This window comes from Nanorana parkeri, unplaced genomic scaffold (assembly GCF_000935625.1).
Source record: "Nanorana parkeri isolate BGI_ZX_2015 unplaced genomic scaffold, ASM93562v1 scaffold287, whole genome shotgun sequence".
NCBI classification, from domain to species: Eukaryota; Metazoa; Chordata; class Amphibia; order Anura; family Dicroglossidae; genus Nanorana; species Nanorana parkeri.
Window position 1 is genome coordinate 283,728 of NW_017306555.1, and position 19,816 is coordinate 303,543.

General features: G+C 44.1%; 1 protein-coding gene across 1 annotated transcript in view; it reads left to right on the plus strand.

The window, feature by feature from the left end:
• The window catches only part of NOC2L (NOC2 like nucleolar associated transcriptional repressor), a 97,443-nt gene that overhangs the window by 20,314 nt on the left and 57,313 nt on the right, over positions 1–19,816 (plus strand). Inside the window, exons 10-12 of the mRNA XM_018557516.1 lie at positions 1,655–1,843; positions 14,148–14,287; positions 19,416–19,527. Of these exons, the coding sequence (XP_018413018.1) occupies positions 1,655–1,843; positions 14,148–14,287; positions 19,416–19,527 (441 nt within the window). The remainder of the gene's footprint in view (positions 1–1,654; positions 1,844–14,147; positions 14,288–19,415; positions 19,528–19,816) is intronic.

Genomic DNA, 19,816 nt, shown 5'->3' on the forward strand with positions numbered 1-19,816 from the left:
TACCAGCGGTGCAGCAGTGGGGACATCAGACAGTGGACAGCGCGGTAAAGTACGGTACCATTTACCGGTACACATTACAGTAAAGTACCATTACATTAAGCAGTGCCTTCAGGGGGACAGCAGTTGGTGAAGTATGGTAATGGAGTGCTCCCTGTCACTGCGCTGGCCTGAGGGAGTCCCCTGTCACCCCTCAAGTCCCCCCTCACATGCTACCGCCAAACTAGGTCTTATTTTCAGGGTAGGTCTTATATTACAGGAATCTTGAAAAATAGTGCTAGGTCTCACTTTCTGGGTAAGTCTTATTTTTGGGGAAACAGGGTATCTATTGGTATTCCCGAGTGTGGCTCGGGGTTAACAAATCGGTAACCCCGAGCCACACTCAGGAATACAGCGTAGGACTTACCTTGTCCGCGATCCCCGCTGTGTCCTCCGGCCGCTGCCGTCTTCCGGGTTCCGCCCCTTGCGAGCATCCGCGTCGCAGGGGGGGGCGGAACCGTCGCTAAAAACGGGCTTAAAAACCGAGCATAAAACGAGCCTATTTGGAACGCCCAGGTGTGAACCCAGCCTCAGAATCCTATATCGGGCAAGAATTGGAAAACATTCCTCTCCCAAAACTCCAGCAACTGGTCTCAGTTCCCAGATGTTTACAGAATGTTGTTAAAAGAAGAGGGGATGCTACACCGTTGGCCCTGTCTGAACTTTTTTGAGATATGTTGCTGCCGTCAATTTCCATATGACCATGTTTTTTTCTTAGAATGGTCCATTTTCTCAGTTTAAACATTTGAAGTGATTTCTAGTGAGAATAAAATCTGGGTTTATGAGATTGTGTAAATCATTGCATTCTGTTTTTATGTAGATTTTGCACAGTGTCCTAACTTTTTTGGAATTGGGGTTGTATATTATCTGTGTATTTAAAAGAGAACTATGGGGTAAGTGTTTTCCCCTACTAGTTCTCTTAAGGGTCACAGGAGAACACATACTAGTGTCCTCCCGTAACCCAAAGCTCAGTAAATCGAGAGCTGCAGCTCACGACATACTGAGACGCCGCAGCCGGGACGGATCCTGACATTACTGTTGAGATCCACCCAGCTGTGTGAGTGACAGCTGGCTCTGCCTATCTAGAAGCAGAGCCATCTGTACCTGCCCCCTCCCCGTCTGTTCCTCCACTCAGCGCTCGAGAATCGGACAGGGGATTGGGAGAATCCCTGCTGGGAGCCGTGAGTCACAGTCACGGCTCTCTGCAGGGAGATGATTGAGAAGTGAGCAAGCAACGTTATGTGTTCGCTCACTTCCCGATCTATTAGTTGTGTTGTCACAGGTCGGCTCGAACATTTAATGGTTTGTTTGAGCTTTGCTTTAACAAAGGCAAGAGATAGAGTTTAAAGTGATAGTAAAGTCAAAGGGTTTTTTTTTTTTTTTATGATGATGAAATCACTTACAATGGACGCCGCTCCTTGATGATTAATAGTTTTCGTTTCCTGCAGAATCAGCTGGTCCCCTGAGCACTGGCCCTGATATCCTGTTTTAGGCTTCTTTTCCTTGCAGGGTCCTCAGTCACCAGGGCAAGAGCTAGATAAACAATGAGAAGGTGAATGCTATCATTCCTATGTGCATCCGTTTTAAATATTTGATAAAAGTCTTCTTCCTCTTTCAGAAAATGTACATCTCCTACGTGAAGAACTGTAAATTTACATCTCCCAACGCCCTGCCAATGATCAACTTCATGCAGCGTACTTTAACCGAGATGTATTTGCTGAACATCCAGGCCTCCTATCAGCACATATTTGTATACATCAGACAGCTGGCAATTCACTTGCGCAGTGCCATGACTCTAAAGAAGAAGGTGAGATGAGAATTGGCAGTTCAGCTAATGTATGTCAGGGGCAGTTGATTCTGTCTGTCCATTTGCATTGTAGAGTTCCTGCGGTCACTGCAGTTGTTTGCAGCCAAGGTGCTCTTTCCCAAAGGCCTTGTCATTTGTGATTGTTGTACTCCTCTTACACTAGGTCGCTCTTTATATGCACTTCTGATATTACCATATACAGCAAATTAGTGAGGAATGTGTTGGAATAGTTATCTCTAGTAAATGCACGGCATCATTTCCTAAATATTCATTGTATGCATCCTTTATCAGAGCCGCACAGAAAAGCAAGCTGGTTCTTTTTTTTTTTTTGTCCTAAATACAGTGGTAACTCGGCTCATGACGGCTTCTATTCGCCAAAAATTCGGTTCGCGATCAGGAAGTTCTGCAAAATGTTGCTTCCGTTTGCGAACTCCGCATCGGGTGACGAACGCAACCGCAGCCATCTTCCCTGCTCTGACACATGGTCGTGGCCTCCTCCTAGTTGAGATCGCGGTCTGATCACAGTTTGATTCGGTGCGCGACCAGAATCGTGAAACGAATTAGGTTTACCACTGTAATTTGTTTCTGAATCGTTTGTGATACCGGCATAGATTTGGCAGTAGGCTCTTCTGTCCATGGAACTGGCAATGCTGCCACCTGCTGCACGTTATCAATGCATGCAATGAGTAACCCCTGTTACAGGGTCACTCCAACCCAAATTAATTTTGGTAAAGAAGGACTTAAAAAAATAAAATAATTAAAGTGATATTAATGTCAAAATATTTTTAATCTATTTCAAATCATGATTATATCACTTACTATGGATGCTGCTTCTAGATGTTTAAAACTTGTAATTTCCTGCAGAATCAGCTGGTCCCCTGAGCACTGGTCCTGATATCCTGTTCTAGGGGGTCTCCTTTCCCTTAGCAGGGTCCTATGGTGCCACCCTTGTGTGTGCTTGTAAGCTGTGTGTGTCATCGGAGCCGGCTGGCTGTTAGACAAGTCCTTCTAGCCTCTCTCCCCTTCTCTCCAGCTTTCTGAGGTCCTGTGAGTCAACACGTTCAATACGCTGTGTATTGAACATAAGAATGCAAAGGGTCATCCCATCACTGGAACAGAGGAGGAGACATGCTAGATGGGGTGCTCTAACAGGCACCTAGACACAAACTAGCGATTAGCCTTTGCAATGTAGGGGTAACCCTACTGCAAGGATTAAGATAAATGTTTTCTTTAAAGTTAGATTCTAGTGGGGCTTATAATATGCAAAATGAGAGAGCGCGAGCGAGAGAACACGTAAACCCAATCATGATAGCTGAACTGAGCCTTCCCTTCAGTCTTGCACAGTTACACTGACTTCTCTCCTGCACTGGAATTGCTTACTCTAATTTTACTGCACACTGCTTGTGTAGACAGGAAGTGCATTATTCACAGGATGAAGTGCAAATAAAGGGGGAAATACCTGAAAAAGAAAACTAATGCAGCCACCGCTTCTACAACTGAGACAATAATTTATTTTTAGTTGCGGCAGTAGATGAATAGGGGGCCTAAAGATTGTTCTCGCCCCGGGTCACTTTGGTGACTGTTGGATTGATCAGCATAAGCTCGAAGCATAGACATAGAAAATTATTGTTTTCCATGTGCCCTGTTCACAGCATGCATGTACTGTGGTGTGTGTTGCATACAAATGCAGCATGTCTGCATCTCTACACACACTGGCACACGTGTGCAATATACCAGAGCATAATGGATGCCTGCTGGTGTGAACCAGGCCTTAATGGTAACTAAAGGGAAGACCAGAGAGGGATGGATTGCCCATTTATCCCAATAGAAGTGTCTCGCCTTCAGCTCCCTCTAGTGGTTGCCAGGAACAGTTGCTTCGGTTAGATGATGGAGGTACCACAGCAATGAATAAGTGCTGAAAGCTGACTTATCCTGAGTCTATCACATTTTTTTGGTTAAACCCTAGGCAATCTCTTCGACTGAACGTTGTATAATTAAGAATTCAGATTCATTAAAAGCTGAAGGCTTATATGACCAGGAAGTTATTTAATTTGCGTTGGCATGTCTCAACTCTGCTTTGCGCTCTGCGTATGATTTTTATATTCAGACTTCATCTTGGGCATATTCATACATGTCCATTGAAATTGCAGAAGAAATCTAGAGGGGAAAATATAATGTATTTAATTAAAAGGTTTCAGGAGAACTTGTCAGGATAATGCCTTGAAGTCTCCTGTATGTGAATAACATGTTTAAAGGGAAATATAATGCATATTAAAGTGGGCATATATTTTAACTCACCGCTGCAATTTTTACCTTGCGGTAATTTTTGGTGTGACGTCTACCTTTTTTTTATTTTTTTATTTTTTTTTGCATGTTTGCTCTTACATGTTACATATTTACGTGTTAGCCCCGAGGCTGTCAACTTATGAGGTATAGGACAGCTCTAAAGAGCCAGAGATGATCTGCATATGTCAGAAGACTTTCTCATAGACTTCATACTATAGAAGAACATGAACATGCAGGAGACAGTCAGAGACTGGGGACATGCTCTGTAACACTGCTAGAGATCACTGACATTGCAGCTTCTTTTCAAATGAATGCTCCCACAGCACCAGTGCAGGTGGCAAAGGGCCGCATGTGGACCTCGGGCCGCAGGTTGGCAACTGATGTCCTAGCAACTACAAGCAGGGTAGATTGGCTACTAGTTACAATCAATATCAAATTGGCTGCTCCCTTTGGACATAAATAATTTATACATTGAAACATTCTTTTTCCCATATATAAGACACACTGATCAGATTTTATGGCTTGTTTACACCAGGAGCCACACATGGCTGCTGGTGTCCCTGTGCCTGTACAGTGCTGATGTGCTCGATTGAGCCACATTGCACTTTTTTTTGTTTTAGAACGTTATTGAAATGTCCTTTCATTAAGCTCTATGCACTTGTACACGGTGGTGACAGTAGTGTGAACTGTCCTCCTCTATCGATAATACGAAATCACCTGCACTCCATACAGCGTATAGACCTTGGATGAAAGGTTGGTGCTTGGTGACAGCACGGATGGCGCTATGTCCGTTACAGTCCATAATAGAAGTCATAATGACCACTGTGTCGCCCAGAAGAAGGGATCCTGCGCGGGCATGTGACGATTTAATAAAAAGGGCTTTACTTCTTGCACACCACATCGAGTTCTGATGACTTCTATTATGGACTGTCCTCATCTATGACGAGACAAACGGCAGATGGTGTAAACAAACCCTCAGGTCCCTGTCCATATATATCCATATATATATCCCATAGCCCCTACTTCATGATTTAAAAAGGAATCCTTGAAATTTTTTTTTTTTTTTAAATTATCTTGATTTAGGGCTCTGTCACATCATATCCAGTGCGTTTCTGGCGCGGTTTGAGTGCATGCACTATTTGTTTTCCTGATTTCACTGCATCGGAAGACATTCCTGTACCTCACGTTTTGGTGCAGGCGATCACACTGCGGGCGGGGGGACGTGTCTGCAGTGCCACTGACAAGAATGGCACCGTCACGTCTCCTCCCACCCCAGAACATGGCCCGGCTTGATGTATGCGATTCAGTGCATTGCAGGCTTGAACCGTGCCGGAACGCACAGGATATGCTGTGACAGGGACCTGAGGGTTTGTTTACACCATCTGCCGTTTGTCTCGTCATAGATGAGGACAGTCCATAATAGAAGTCATCAGAACTCGATGTGGTGTGCAAGAAGTAAAACCACATCGAGTTCTGATGACTTCTATTATGGACTGTCCTCATCTATGACGAGACAAACGGCAGATGGTGTAAACAAACCCTCAGGTCCCTGTCCATATATATCCATATATATATCCCATAGCCCCTACTTCATGATTTAAAAAGGAATCCTTGAAATTTTTTTTTTTTTTTAAATTATCTTGATTTAGGGCTCTGTCACATCATATCCAGTGCGTTTCTGGCGCGGTTTGAGTGCATGCACTATTTGTTTTCCTGATTTCACTGCATCGGAAGACATTCCTGTACCTCACGTTTTGGTGCAGGCGATCACACTGCGGGCGGGGGGACGTGTCTGCAGTGCCACTGACAAGAATGGCACCGTCACGTCTCCTCCCACCCCAGAACATGGCCCGGCTTGATGTATGCGATTCAGTGCATTGCAGGCTTGAACCGTGCCGGAACGCACAGGATATGCTGTGACAGGGACCTGAGGGTTTGTTTACACCATCTGCCGTTTGTCTCGTCATAGATGAGGACAGTCCATAATAGAAGTCATCAGAACTCGATGTGGTGTGCAAGAAGTAAAGCCCTTTTTACTGACGATTTAATAAAAAGGGCTTTTACTTTTTATTAAATTACTTTATATATATATATATCTCTAGATAGATAGATATAGATAGATAGATCTAGATAGATATAGATAGATATAGATAGATCTAGATAGATAGATATAGATAGATATAGATAGATATAGATAGATAGATATATACCTTTTTACTATTTGGAATTCAATAAAGCAAGTTTTGTCTCTTTGTTGAATACTTTTTCTTGGAAGGTTTCTTCTGCTGATTCTAATGTTCATCCTATGCTACCTCTGGACTTCTTTCCCTGTCCAACGAATGCTGACCATTCAGACCCAACACTGTTTCTGTATGGTGATCTCTTAATCCCAGATTTCACCAGCAGGTCGCAACTGCCATTGAGCACTGGTTACCACTGGATCAAATGCATACAGCTATGACCAAACTGGTACTGAAAATAATGTGGTCTTGGATGGCTCACATTTGTCCCTCATGCTTTTATCCAGGGTAATGGTAGTATTGATCAGAGTGGAGATCGAAGTGGTGTTCGTTTGGTTTTGCAGTCGTGGGCAGGCAGATGTCTCTTCAGTCGTCGTCCTCTTGGAGACATCTGTCCATCTGTGGACAGCCTAATGCTCGGTCTGCCCAGATAATCCACGTATTGACAGGTGGTCATACATGTTTTAGTTGTTTTTCTGGTATAATGGAATTAGGTGTAATGCTGTTTGGTGTGTCTGGATATGTGCACAATCCCTTTTGCTTGGGTTTAGAGATGATTAGATCTTGCCAACTCAACAGTCTCCTGTGCGCATCATGAGAAATTTAGCCGTCTCCTTCCTCTTCAAATGAAATCTTTAAATTATTTCATTATCTGACGACAGAAAAAGCACCGATAGTTTTAACAGAATACCAGCTGCTTTGTAGAACTTTGTTTTTGGAACTCAAATACAGTAAGACAGTACAGGAAACAAACATGGGAGTGGAGGGCTTTTAGAAGAATTTGCAGCAACAACTGTACCTGTCATCAGAAGTATGGTGGGGGGGGGGGGGCACGCATAGGGAGCATTTGGCACAGTGGATCCTCAGTGTGGTCCAGTGTGGGCTGATGTGCTGTGACGGATCTCCATCCATATGTGCATCCAGTTGTACAGCTCCCTTGCATGCCCTGTAGAGGTGCAGAGAGCCAGAATGTTACATCACTCCGGTCCAGGTACCTCTACAGGACATGCGAGGGAGCTATAAGCAATGCACTTATGGATGGAGGTCCCTGGTGGCCATAGTCCTAGCCCACCCCACCTCAAGCTGACACCCGGTATCAGGCAGCATATTTTGAATGGCTGCTCGGTGTGAGAATTGACAGTGCTGCGCTAGGGGGAGGCTGAGGAGCCTCTCACCTAGAAAAGTGGAAGGCATGCGGGAACCCACTGAACGCAGGGTCGCGACCCACTTTTGGGTCACGGCATACCAGTTGAGTATCAAGGCTCTAGAATGCTTTGAAATAGCATCTAATGCTACCCATATACTTCAATTTTTTTTCTCCTTCAGGCCCGCAGACTGCACAAGAAATATACACTCAATTCCCCTACCCATGATTAGTGTGGATGGGGGAATCGTTCCTGCCGGTCTATTGTATGCTAAAGAAACACTGCAATATAAATCCTGACCACTGATTTATTTTGTCTGTTTTGAGTGAAATTTTGTCTAATATTCAGTAATAAATCTCAGAACGTTGCAAGACTGTTGGCTGTCCAGGGTTTGGCCAGTTATGCTCCTCTATGGTTGGCCTCGGATTGCTTGAAATTTGTCAGGTTCCTTTCACATGGGCATTCCCTTCAGGTCCACCTGTCAGTTTTTAAGGAGAGCTTGATCGGATGGCCACTATTGCTCTGTGGGTAGCCAGATGTAAATGAATGTGCGGCAGTTTACATTGGATCACTTGAGACTCAGTCTAGGTCCAGGACAAAAAAATAAAATGTTCAGTTTTGGCAGATCTGAACATGAGGAATCAAAGGTAATTGGATGCAATTGGACATATGCCCACTTTCATCCGATTCCCCATAGACCTAACTAGAGCTGCAGCTAACGATTATTTTCAAAATCGATTAGTTAGCCGATTATTAAGTTCGATTAATCGGTTAATCGGATAAACAATACAATACATTTTAAAAAATGGCTCCAGTGATGGACTACTAGTTTGTATTGAGATTGCACTCCATCACAGGAGCAAGCTTGGAGCGGTAGAAGTAAAAAAGAAAAGAAAAAAAAAATAGTGGTGTGCAATATAGTGAAAAGGAAAGTGTAAAATTATACAGCATTCAAAACATGTCAAGATGGAGGAAATCAACTGAACAGACACAGATATCACCAAAGTGACGTCTCCTATGTAGTGCTCCGATAGCGGGGGATCTGTGTTAATGAAGCTTTAGGCAGCGCCACTGTATTCAAGCAGTCGCCTGTGCTATGGCTTCTTAATACAATATCTGGTAGTGGAGTTTCCTCTGCCCATGCTATTTAGCAGTGTATGGCTAGCTTATGATTGGCACTGAAATGTTCTAATTTCCGGCTTCTTACAGAGGGCACCTGCTGGCAAATGACAGTTTATCTTGGTAGTACTGGAAAATAAATCCAACGTGGCTGATGGAAGCTCCGTGGTACCCATTCTGACATGATCACCAAATGGCCGATACTTACAACAGTGTCACATTTTTAACATGGATAGTTTTTCCCAGAGGGTTGCAGCTGTGTGCCACTGAGCAGCTGAATAGTCTCTTTATAGACTGAAGGTGATGTGAGACACTTTATACAATGTATACAACCCACCACACATGCAGCACTATGTAGAGTGTATAGGGCTCTTTTTATACAGTATAGATATTTGTTTGCTCCACCCAGTCTAGCTGCAGGATTGTGTAAGGGAAACTCTTAATTGGATCCTGATAACCAGTCTTCTCACTCTGCGGCTCAGACAGCTACTCATAAGCCAATTATTTTTTCCTCAGATTTGTTTTCTTTCCTGCCACCTCAATCTACCCGCTGTAGAGAATCCGTCCGTTTTTTTTTACGGAATACAGAGCGATATAGCTTAACACCATTCCATGGCGTGACCTTTAGAAATGTCACGGTAAAGATGGCAGCCACAGCGTAGGACCATCGCTGGACCCCCTAATGTCATTAACCATTTCAGATTTCAGGGCCTTGACTTGGGCCTTTGAATCATGCTGGTTTGTTTGTCATCCCGCTATCTGCATTCATGTAGCATTTCTTAGCAAAATTTTGGTTATATCTTAACCGTGAAAATGCTTTTCCTGTTATCTAGTAGACCCCAACATGTGTTGTGACCTCTCAGCAATGGAGCTTGAGTAAAAGTCTAAAAGCGCATAACATATTTTATATATATATATATATTTACATACACTATATTGCCAAAAGTATTGGGACACCTGCACCTTTACCTTTTACAAGCACATGAACTTTAATGGCATCCCAGTCTTAGTCCTTAAGGTTCAATATTGAGTTGGCTCACCCTTTGCGGCTATAACAGCTTCAACTCTTCTGGGAAGGCGTCCACAAGGTTTAGGAGTGTGTCTATGGGAATGTTTAACCATTCTTCCAGAAGAGCATTTGTGAGGTCAGGTAACCTGAGAGCGACCCATTCTTTCACAAATGTTTGTAGAAGCGTCTGCATGCCTAGGTGCTTGATTGTATACACCTGTGGCCATGGAGGTGATTGGAACACCTGAATCCAATGATTTGGAAGGGTGTCCCAATACTTTTGGTGTGTGTATATTATTGTGAAAGGATATGTCCCCCCAAAATGTAATTGTTTACTAGCTTGTATCTTGTAGGCACTGGTGGTGAGAACATTGAGCACTGCACATCTGTTGCTTTTATTGTTAGCAAGATTGTCATTCCATCCCATTCTCAGTTCGTTATGTTACAGAGAATGTTGAAGGGGTGTTAAGACCCACTGTATTGGGGATGCACATCAGGAACTCTTAGGAGATGGTTCCTTTTCTGTACAGAAAAGGAACAGGTATAAGACATGGGCGCAATATTCATTCCATTTGCATCCTTTCAGATCTTAAATATCTGGAATGATCTTGGCCAGTAGGAGTAAGTTCACTTTATTGTACTCATTGAAAAAAAATTTTTTTAATAGATGAAAAATAACATAAAAAAATGGTAACTTGAGTGTCGGCCTAAAGCTTCCAGGCCACCCTATTGTGTTTCCCTATCTGTGGCGTTGATGACTGTCCCCTGCTGTTTCTTACTCATTAGTCTGGGGAATGAGGCACGCACATGGTCGCGGCAGATATCCTGCAGTATTTCTGGCTTGTTAGTTGCTGAACTCTTGCTGCGTGTTGTGCGTTTGCTTAAGGGGTTAATCTTCTTTAATGCTAGGCAATCGATGAGAAGGTGCTTTTTTTTTAATATACAGAATTTCTTACTCTGAGCTGCTGTTAAGACAGCACAACCATATCACAGACATTAAAAGGGTTTTTTTACATTATATTTGGTATATTAAAAAAAAAGCTGCTATGAAATATTTTATTACATGTATCTACACAGCTCCAGCAATTTATGTAACACTTTACATACTATTCACATCAGTCCCTGTCCTCGAGGAACTGGAGCAGCTGTGCATGGCAACCAATCAGCTTCTATCTTTCATTTTCAAATTTAACTGAACAAACTGAAGTGAAGTTGATTGGTCGCCCTGGGCAACTGCTCCAGATTTTGTCTGCTCCAGTTTTGATAAATTCCCCTTATGGTATCTTGGCCGAACCTAGTTTCAGTCAGGACTTTAGTGATGCAAGGTAAAACTGCTAACCACTGACCCACTGTGCTGCTGTCTGGGTGATTTACAATAGAAATGGCTAAAAGAACAAATCAAATCTTAACCCTTGCAGTGGGCCTAACCCCACACTGCAAGGATTAAATGCTAGTTTTGTCTAGGGAGCTAAAATAATAGCTAAATAGTTCTTCTCATCTGAACCACAATCCCAGCTGACCGTGAGACCGGTCCCTGGAGCCTCTCTCCCCCCTCTGCTCTGGCAGTGTAAGGTCCTGTGAGTCATCTTCAATGCACCGCCACACCCCCTCCTGCCCCAGAACGCAGGGGGGAGTTTTGTGAGCGATTGTGGTGCGTTCCAGCAGCTACTGCTCTGGAACGCACCGCAATTGGTGTGAACAAGCCCTCACACCAGATGTAGTGCTTTCTGGCCCGATTCTGGCCAAAACGCACTGCATTGCGGATGGCTCACTATGTTATGGGGCAGGAGGGGGCGTGGCGGTCCATTGAAGTGAATGGCAATGCGATTGGCCGCACGGGAACGCAAGGCTCATTATGCCTGCGGTCTGGTCCGAACAAAATGCTGCAAGCAAATGCCCCTACTGTCCCGCAACATAGTTAGCCGGCCGCAATGCGGTGCAGTGCGTTCTGTCCAGAATTGGGCGTGGACGCACTGTATCTGGTGTGAACAAGGCCCTAGTATATGGAAACACAAATAATTAACCCTTTATTTGTTCCCTTTTGGGCAGCTGTGGGAAACCGTTTTGCTTGTTTGATGAACACAAAAAATACCTATTTGGTACCATACAGCACAACTACAACAAGCACACACTGCATCAACAATCCAAAATCAGTAACCTTTCCATCACTTTTATAGTTGCTTTGCTTTTTATTTATTGGCTACTTAGATTGGCCAAAGACTGCTCAGATTGTGCCCAATTCCAGCTGAAACGGCCTAAATTCAAGCTGTTTTTTTGCCCTGTTTGCACTACAAGGTTCCACAAAAGTTGATTGGAAAAATTGAAACAGCCAGATAGAAATTTGTCAGCCGAACAGTGCCTGCATTCAATCAGATGTAGCCACTGTTTGGATTTCTAATAGCCACAGGTGCCAGCTGTCAGAATACAATAGCCAGCAGGGGAAATTCACACCTCACTGGTTAGCATGAATGGGGCACTCAAGCGATTTTTCTCTCAGCCCCTCAGGAAGCTACACGTATGGCTAGCATTTGTTTCTGGAGCTTATGTTCATCTGTTTGTTTTGTATGCTTGTTCCATCTGTACAACTTCCTGTCTGTGATGAGGCTTTATAAAGTCTCTGGTGTTGCTACGCTCAGAACAAACCCCAACGTGTTTCCTATGATTTCTGCTACTTTTCTCCTCCAGCTGTGCGATTCCTCCTGTTCTCTGTTTCTTTGTCACTTCCTCTTAATTTATTCCTCGTCAGTTTTCTCTATTATGTTTGTTTTCTTGATTCTCAGGAGCAAAATGAACAAAAAAGCTTTTGTATAACATGTGATATCACAATGCCGCCATTGGGGCTCGTTTACGTCTATGCGACGCGGGAATGTGTGCGTTCCACCTCGCACAAGATCGCATGTCATTTAGGTGCAGTGATATTGTTTCTTAATGGTTGCCCACTGCACCTCGCCATCACATGATGCATTGCACTACATCGCATGGTAACCAATTACCCATGAGGCAATGGTTTATGTTCTACATGTATTGTTACCCATTGTGCAACATGTGCGTTGTATTCTCTAATAGTGTACAGGCAGTCCCCGGTTACAAACAAGATTGGGTCATTAGGCTTGTTCTTAAGTGGAATTTGTATGTCATTTGGAACAGGTACAAGTAACTTCAGCCCCAATTTTTTTTAGGTTTTGGATAGCATAGGGAAGGGTTAACCCCCCCTGTAACGTTTGGTTTGCTGTGTGCGCCCCTGTTCAGAAGATTTCACCTCACTTTCTGTCCCTGTGACAATTGGATTTTGAAAATTTGGGTTGTCGTGGAAACAAAGATTGGTGATAAAGCTTCTCTGGAGACACCTTTTTCCCAGGATGACTCTTACAAGAGTGAATTTCCCTTCCTAGAGGTAGATTACCTCTCACTTCCTGTTGTCTCAGGGACAGGAAGTGAGATTAAGGGCTCAGTCACACTAGATGCGGTGCGTTCCGGGCCGATTTTGGCCGGAACGCACTGCCTCGCATTTCGGCCGGCTCACTTTTTAGTGGGGTTCGAGTGGGCGTGGCGGGCCATTCAAGTGAATGGCGCCGTAGCCACGCCCTCCGGCCGCAATGCGATCTGCGGCACGGGATTGCACGGCACATTGTGCCTGCGGTGCGATCAAAATGCTACAAGCACTATTTCGATGTCATCGCACAGGGCTTATTTTTTTAATGAAAATATGTGGGGGGGGAAATACCTGTTCATCCAGCCAGAAATCCAGTGCTGGCCTCTGCTTTCTGTCATTGCTCAATGTTATCTGTTAGTGTATTTTCCAGCTCTCTGTGGACTACAGAACACCTCCCATTAGCTGTGGAGGTAAAAGGGGGGTTCTGAAGTTCTAAGTCCCCTTTCATACGGGCTGATCAGGAGGGGATCCTGGCCTGAGCAGTATAGAGTGGTTGTCACCGCTGTGACATTAGCGCCCATCCAGTTTTTTCCCTCCATCTTGTGATTGAGGAAAAACTCTATCCTGGAACCCATATCGGTCTATTGGGAGTCGGATGTAAACAGACATGTGTCCACTTGCATCAGATTACCTCTGATCTGGCATGATCAGGTCCGGCTAAAACGGAACTCTGTTCCATTTGTTTTTTCAGACATGGCTAGAGTTAGGGGTTACCAGATGTAAACCTGGCTGCCCATATACTAGCAGTGGGCATCCGATCAAATCCGCTTGAAAAGCTGACCAGTGGACCTGATCAGACAGTGGCCCAACACTTTCTGTCCTAGGGTGACAACACTGCTCCTCCATAGATACAGTACAGCGAGTGGATGTTGTCACTAGAGTACAGGAAGTGTTACTAGCAGGATTGCCAGGTAAAAAGAAAACTAATGCAGCCTGAATCTGAGGACTGGTATTCTGCAACAGATTTCCGTTCTATGGTTTAGATATTCTTTAGGTCGTTATGCTGTGACGTGTTTGAGAAATACTTATTTTTTTTTGTATTTTAAGATCTCTTCTTTTTTTTTTCTCCAAGGGGGCTCATCAGTCTGTGTATAACTGGCAATTCATTCACTGCTTGTATCTCTGGTGTCGAGTGTTGAGCACAATTCACCCCAGCGAGGTTCTGGAGCCTCTCATCTATCCACTTGTCCAAGTTATTTCTGGCTGTATCAGGTGAGTTTATTTTAATCTGGAAAACAAAACATAATGTGCTTTAGAAGCTGCAGCAAGTCAGATAGGACCACCCACCTCCATTTCCTTGCTGGAGAACATCCAGCTTCATCTAGCTCTTTCTTACCCCCCACCTTACTAACCTTGGCCCGTCCCTTTTATTTATTGGATTGAAGTTTTCAATCATGGAGGCTCATCATCACATGTGAGTGTCATCTAGGGCAGCATGCAAATACAGTCTGCAATAAGAAAGCAGACTCCTCCAGACTTGCATCCACCCACTAAGATATGTTGATTCTTGCATAAAGCTGGCCACAGACCTTACAACCATCGCAAGACTTTTGTCTTGTGATGGTTGTAAGGTAATTAAAAAAACGTACGATCTGCCTATCTTGGACAGGCAGATCCTACTTGCGATAATCACAAGCCCGCCCCGCTTAGGGGCGGGCTTCCGATGACCGCAATGCTGAACGGGCAGTGTGCGCTTGCGCACACCGGCCCGTGCGGCCTTTATCTTACGCACATGCCACACACCCGCCGCCAATCGTACGATTCTCGGCGGGGTGTTGACAAGTAGAAACGGTCGCACGCCTTCCACACACCTTGCGATAATCGTACGATCGTGGGATTTCCCCGCGATTATCGTACGATTATCGCAAGGTGTGTGGGAACCTTAACTCTTCCCAGGAGCCAGCCCACTGATTGCATTAGGGCTCAGAGGAATGCTGAGGTAGGGTGCTGTTGTTTTCAGAAAGCTTTGTACAGCACCCTACTGGCCTACCAGACACGATCTGCCTGCATTGCTTAGAGAACAGAGACCCAGTGATGATGCCCGCTTATAAAGTCAGCTTCAGTTAAATTTTTTTCAGGGACGTCTATGAAATCACACTCTAGTTCTAATTTTTTATCCTTGGATCTCATTCATTCACGTCTCATGATAATTGATGTGAGCATACTGTAATTGTATAATTAGGAAAAGCTAATGAATGTATTGCCATTATACATTGCATTTGTATGAGACAAGGATATCACCATTTACCCAACCGAATCAAAACTATAGCACGGGCATGCAATTAAACAGGCTTTGATCTAGAATGTGATTATAAATTGTAATAAATTCTTGTGGAAACCAGGAAAATGGATGTGCCCTCAGGCTGCTAAATTCCTGGCAGTAGCCAATTTGTTGTGCCACTGAGATCCACGTTGTGGTTAACCGTTTCATGGCCAGAGGTCATTATATTCTAGGTGCCAAGGCAAAATTTACCTGAATTAGAATGCTATTTTTATATTTATTTTAAAGACCAATGTCTATTATTTATTACACTCTTTTAATAAAAACATCTAGACTTAATGCTGAAATTGCGATAGAGACACACACATTATAGTTTTTCAAATACTGTAATTGTATCCATGGCAGGGATAAACAAAGGCATTCTGCTGTTCAGGCTGCAGTGACATCTTATTTCTTAAGGTGCCCATACACTGTACGATTATCGTATGAGAATCGCAGGAAATCCGCGATCGTACGATAATCGCAAAGTATATGGAAGGTGTGCGACTGTTTCTACTGTACGGTCGCACGTCTTCCATCGAACAAGCAGGCTTGAAAACCCGCCGAGAATCGTACAATTCTCGGCGGGTTAGGGACCTGCTTGTTCGACAACTGATCGTTGCACATGTGGAGAGGTGTCCTGCAGAGTCTGACACATTCAGCCCCACGGGAGCATAGCCGTAGCCAGCTCCTTTTGCGCATTTATTTTAATTATTTAATTTTTTATTTTTGTTAGTTTTGTTTTTTTACTCTTGGGGGGGCTTTGGGGAAATATCAGAGGTCTAAACAGCCCCCTGATACTTCCCTTTTAAGTCCTCAATCTCTTTTTCTGCAGCCTCTGTTCTAAATGAATGGAAAGCACAGAGGCTTCCCATTCATTCAGAAAATATTTACTATCAAGCAGTTTCTGAATGGGGAGGAGCCACTGCACAGAGTGCTTCTCCCCATGAGAAACTCCTGAATGAACAGGACGTGATGTAAATCACATCCTGTTCATTCATAACTGTGGACACAGTGTTTGTCCGGCACAGAGGATTGGTACATATCACCGATATGTACCGATCCTCTGCCGCTCGGCCACGCACACGGGCTCAGCTTCTCCTCTGGATCCCCCCTGCAGAGACAGCAGGGGATCTGAGGGGGGGGGGCTTTCAGATCCTGGCCGAGCGTCTCTCTCTCTCTCCTCACCGCTCGGCATTAGTTCTGTCTGTGACAGCGGCTCCGTCCTCCCCTGCCGCCGGCTGCAGTGGTTCCTTCACTTCTCGGATCCCCGCTGCATACAGATGGGGAGAGCAGCGGGGATCCAGAGAAGCCCCACCGGCGGGAGCAGAGGACATCGCGATCACTGGTAGATCGCGATCGACCTTGTGGGCACCTCTGTTGTAAGGTGTATGGGCACCTTAAGCCTCTAGCCTGCAGGTGAATATTGTGATCACTATGATTGGTTCCTGGCAGCAACAGCCAGTGTCAGCTGATAGTTGTTAAAAGTGGAAAGGTAGATAATAATTACCCCAGCATGGGACTGTTTATCTACAGATTGTTGTTGGGCAGTAGTTAAAATTTTATTGTTTTAAAGATTGCGTTATTGGTGAATTTTATTGTTAAAGTGGAATTCTAGACAAAATGAGCTTTGGATTGCTTGCACATGTTATCCTTTTGATCTGGTGGCTTTTATGGGGAAGTCATTGACTCATCCACTTGTCTGCCCATTAGGTCTCCTGTCTGGTTTTATTGCCGTTGTCGCTGCTGGGGAGATTTCAGCGCACTACTTGTGTGATTGTCAGGATAGTAAGTTAGCAGAATGTCACAGGGGGACTTACAGTAGTAGCTTTATTATTGGTAAGTGTCAGAACCTCTGCCAGCATTTCATTGCTTTTTGTCATTCCCTCGTTTCCTGTATGTCACTAATGCTGGAAAAACTAATTGGGCTTGAGTTCCATTATAAGATCATCAGTTAATTTCGGCCTGTAATTTCTTTGTGGAGGTTTCTTATCACTTATGCCTGTGACAAAAGCACATTGGTATGAGAAAACCCTCATCTGTTGATCCACCTCGGAGACTCTGACACTCTTTACCAGCCTCTAATGCATTAAAATGATTACAAAGACAATACACTTCAAAGAGTGAATAAACATGTTCATTGTACAGCAGGACACTGGTGCTTGCTTGGATAGGAAGTGAGAAGACATCTCTACAGCAGATGAATGCAATAAAATCCCGAGTATCTAATGATTTCAAAATGTTTTTGTAAAAGGTTTTGGATGGAGTTCCACTTAAGCACCTGGAAAATGACCTGCTTATACCAGCAGGTGGCAGCATTGCTCTGGTCTTGAATTCTAGTATCTCCTAGTATATGTCAAGCTATTTTTTTTGGAAGGGTTCTTAGAAGCTCTTATGAGCTTTCTGGCTATTGAACCAATGTTTAAACTTTCCAAACATGGCTCTGCCACATTTATGTACTTGTGCAGCAGTCAGTTGTGCTGTGGTTGATATGTTATTATATTACTATAGGTTAAAATATATCTAAATTAGACCTGGGCATTTTACTGCCTGTGGGCTATATCTGGCCCTTTGGTCAGGAGTGACAGGGACTGATTGCCAACATGCCCTCGGTTATGGCTGGCTGACAATGGAATGCGCCGGTCTCCAAGGTTGGTGCTTCCACGGCAAGCCATAGCCCAGTGCGGGCCCCCCTCCTCTGCAGTCAATGGTTGCTAGGACCGCTGGCATCCTAGCAAACAAGGACGTCAGGTGTCCACCTCTTCTGCAGTCATTGGTTGCTAGGACCAACGAATGACGTCAGATGTGTTCCCCAGCATTACAGGGGGACTGAAGAGTATATTTTTCTGTCCTCTCCTGCAGCTCCACCGGCCAGCGCCTGCCCCTGGCCTACTAATAGTGTCCCCTTACATCAACTACAAAATTAAGTGGGCACTCTGATGGGAGCAACCAATGTAAGGGGGCACTCTGATGGGAGCAACCAATGTAAGGGGGCACTCTGATGGGAGCAACCAATGTAAGGGGGCACTCTGATGGGAGCAACCAATGTAAGGGGGCACTCTGATGGGAGCAACCAATGTAAGGGGGCACTCTGATGGGAGCAACCAATGTAAGGGGGCGCTCTGATGGGAGCAACCAATGTAAGGGGGCGCTCTGATGGGAGCAACCAATGTAAGGGGGCGCTCTGATGGGAGCAACCAATGTAGGGGCGCTCTGATGGGAACAACCAATTTAAGGGGGCACTCTGATGATGGGGACAACTAATAGTTGCATCCATTGGAGTGCCCCTACATTAGTTGCCCCCATCAGATATTTTTTTCAATGTACTTATGTGCGTGTGTGCCTACACACCTTCACAGTAATGAGTTGGCCCTCCACAACAGTCCCAGCTTCTCATGTGGCCCCTTGAAAAACCAGTCTCAGTCAACCCCACTGCTTTTGAGCCTAGGCTGTCATGGACACACCCTCTGCAGGTGTGTCATCACCCGTATCTGGGCTCTCAGTACATGCTACACTGAACGGTTGTCACAGGAAGGACCCATGATGCCACATCAGTGGACTGGACAGAATAATGCTGAAATTAAGGCATATATAATGTTTTTTTTTTTTTTTTTTTTTGTGAGACTTCTTTAAAGTGATTATCCCACCGGTTACAAATGATTGGGCTGCATTACTCTTTAAAGTCTGCAGATTCTTTCATAAAACTCAACCTTGGCATGGGCAGATTGCGTTCAGTCGTCCAATAATAATAGAAGCAGATATTTATTTATAAGGAGTTGGAGAAGGGACTTCCTTGGTTACAGAATAATGGAAATGTACTTGTCTGCTGGAAGTTCTAGACTTGTTGGCTATCGGGCCAATGGAATTTGTCACCATCCAGGCTAATCAATAAAATATATATTAAACATAAACAAACATCTCCGAGTAGATCATGACAGGGTTGTGAGACTTTCTTCTTATAGAGTTGGCAGGTGGAAGGTGATTGCTTTATAAACATATTGTTTCAATAATCTACGCTAAAGTTTTGCCAGAGTTCATAGTCTAATGCTCTAGTAACAATTTTCCAATTCCCTTTCTCAGACTTGTTCCAACTATGCGTTATTTTCCTTTGAGGATGCACTGCATAAGAGCCTTGACTCTGCTGTCGGAGAGTACTGGAGTTTTCATACCAGTGTTGCCTTTTATCCTGGAGGTAAATGCTTTTCTCCTTTTTTTTTGCCTTTAATTATTTAACAGTGCAAGCTAATCGGACACTAAAGTATGTAAAGCATGTGTATGCCTTCTCCAATGGTGTTGTTTTATTTTTGGATCTAGTTAGGAAGCTTTAGAACCTCTGTCAGTTTTTTATTCCTCTTTGGGGGACAGTTTGACTTTAAGTACCTTCATCTATAAGGCTTCTACTGACAGTTGTAATTTAAAGTGCACCTGTACACAGACTATGAAATCAGGTTATTTAAATATATTTAATAAGCAATAGAAGG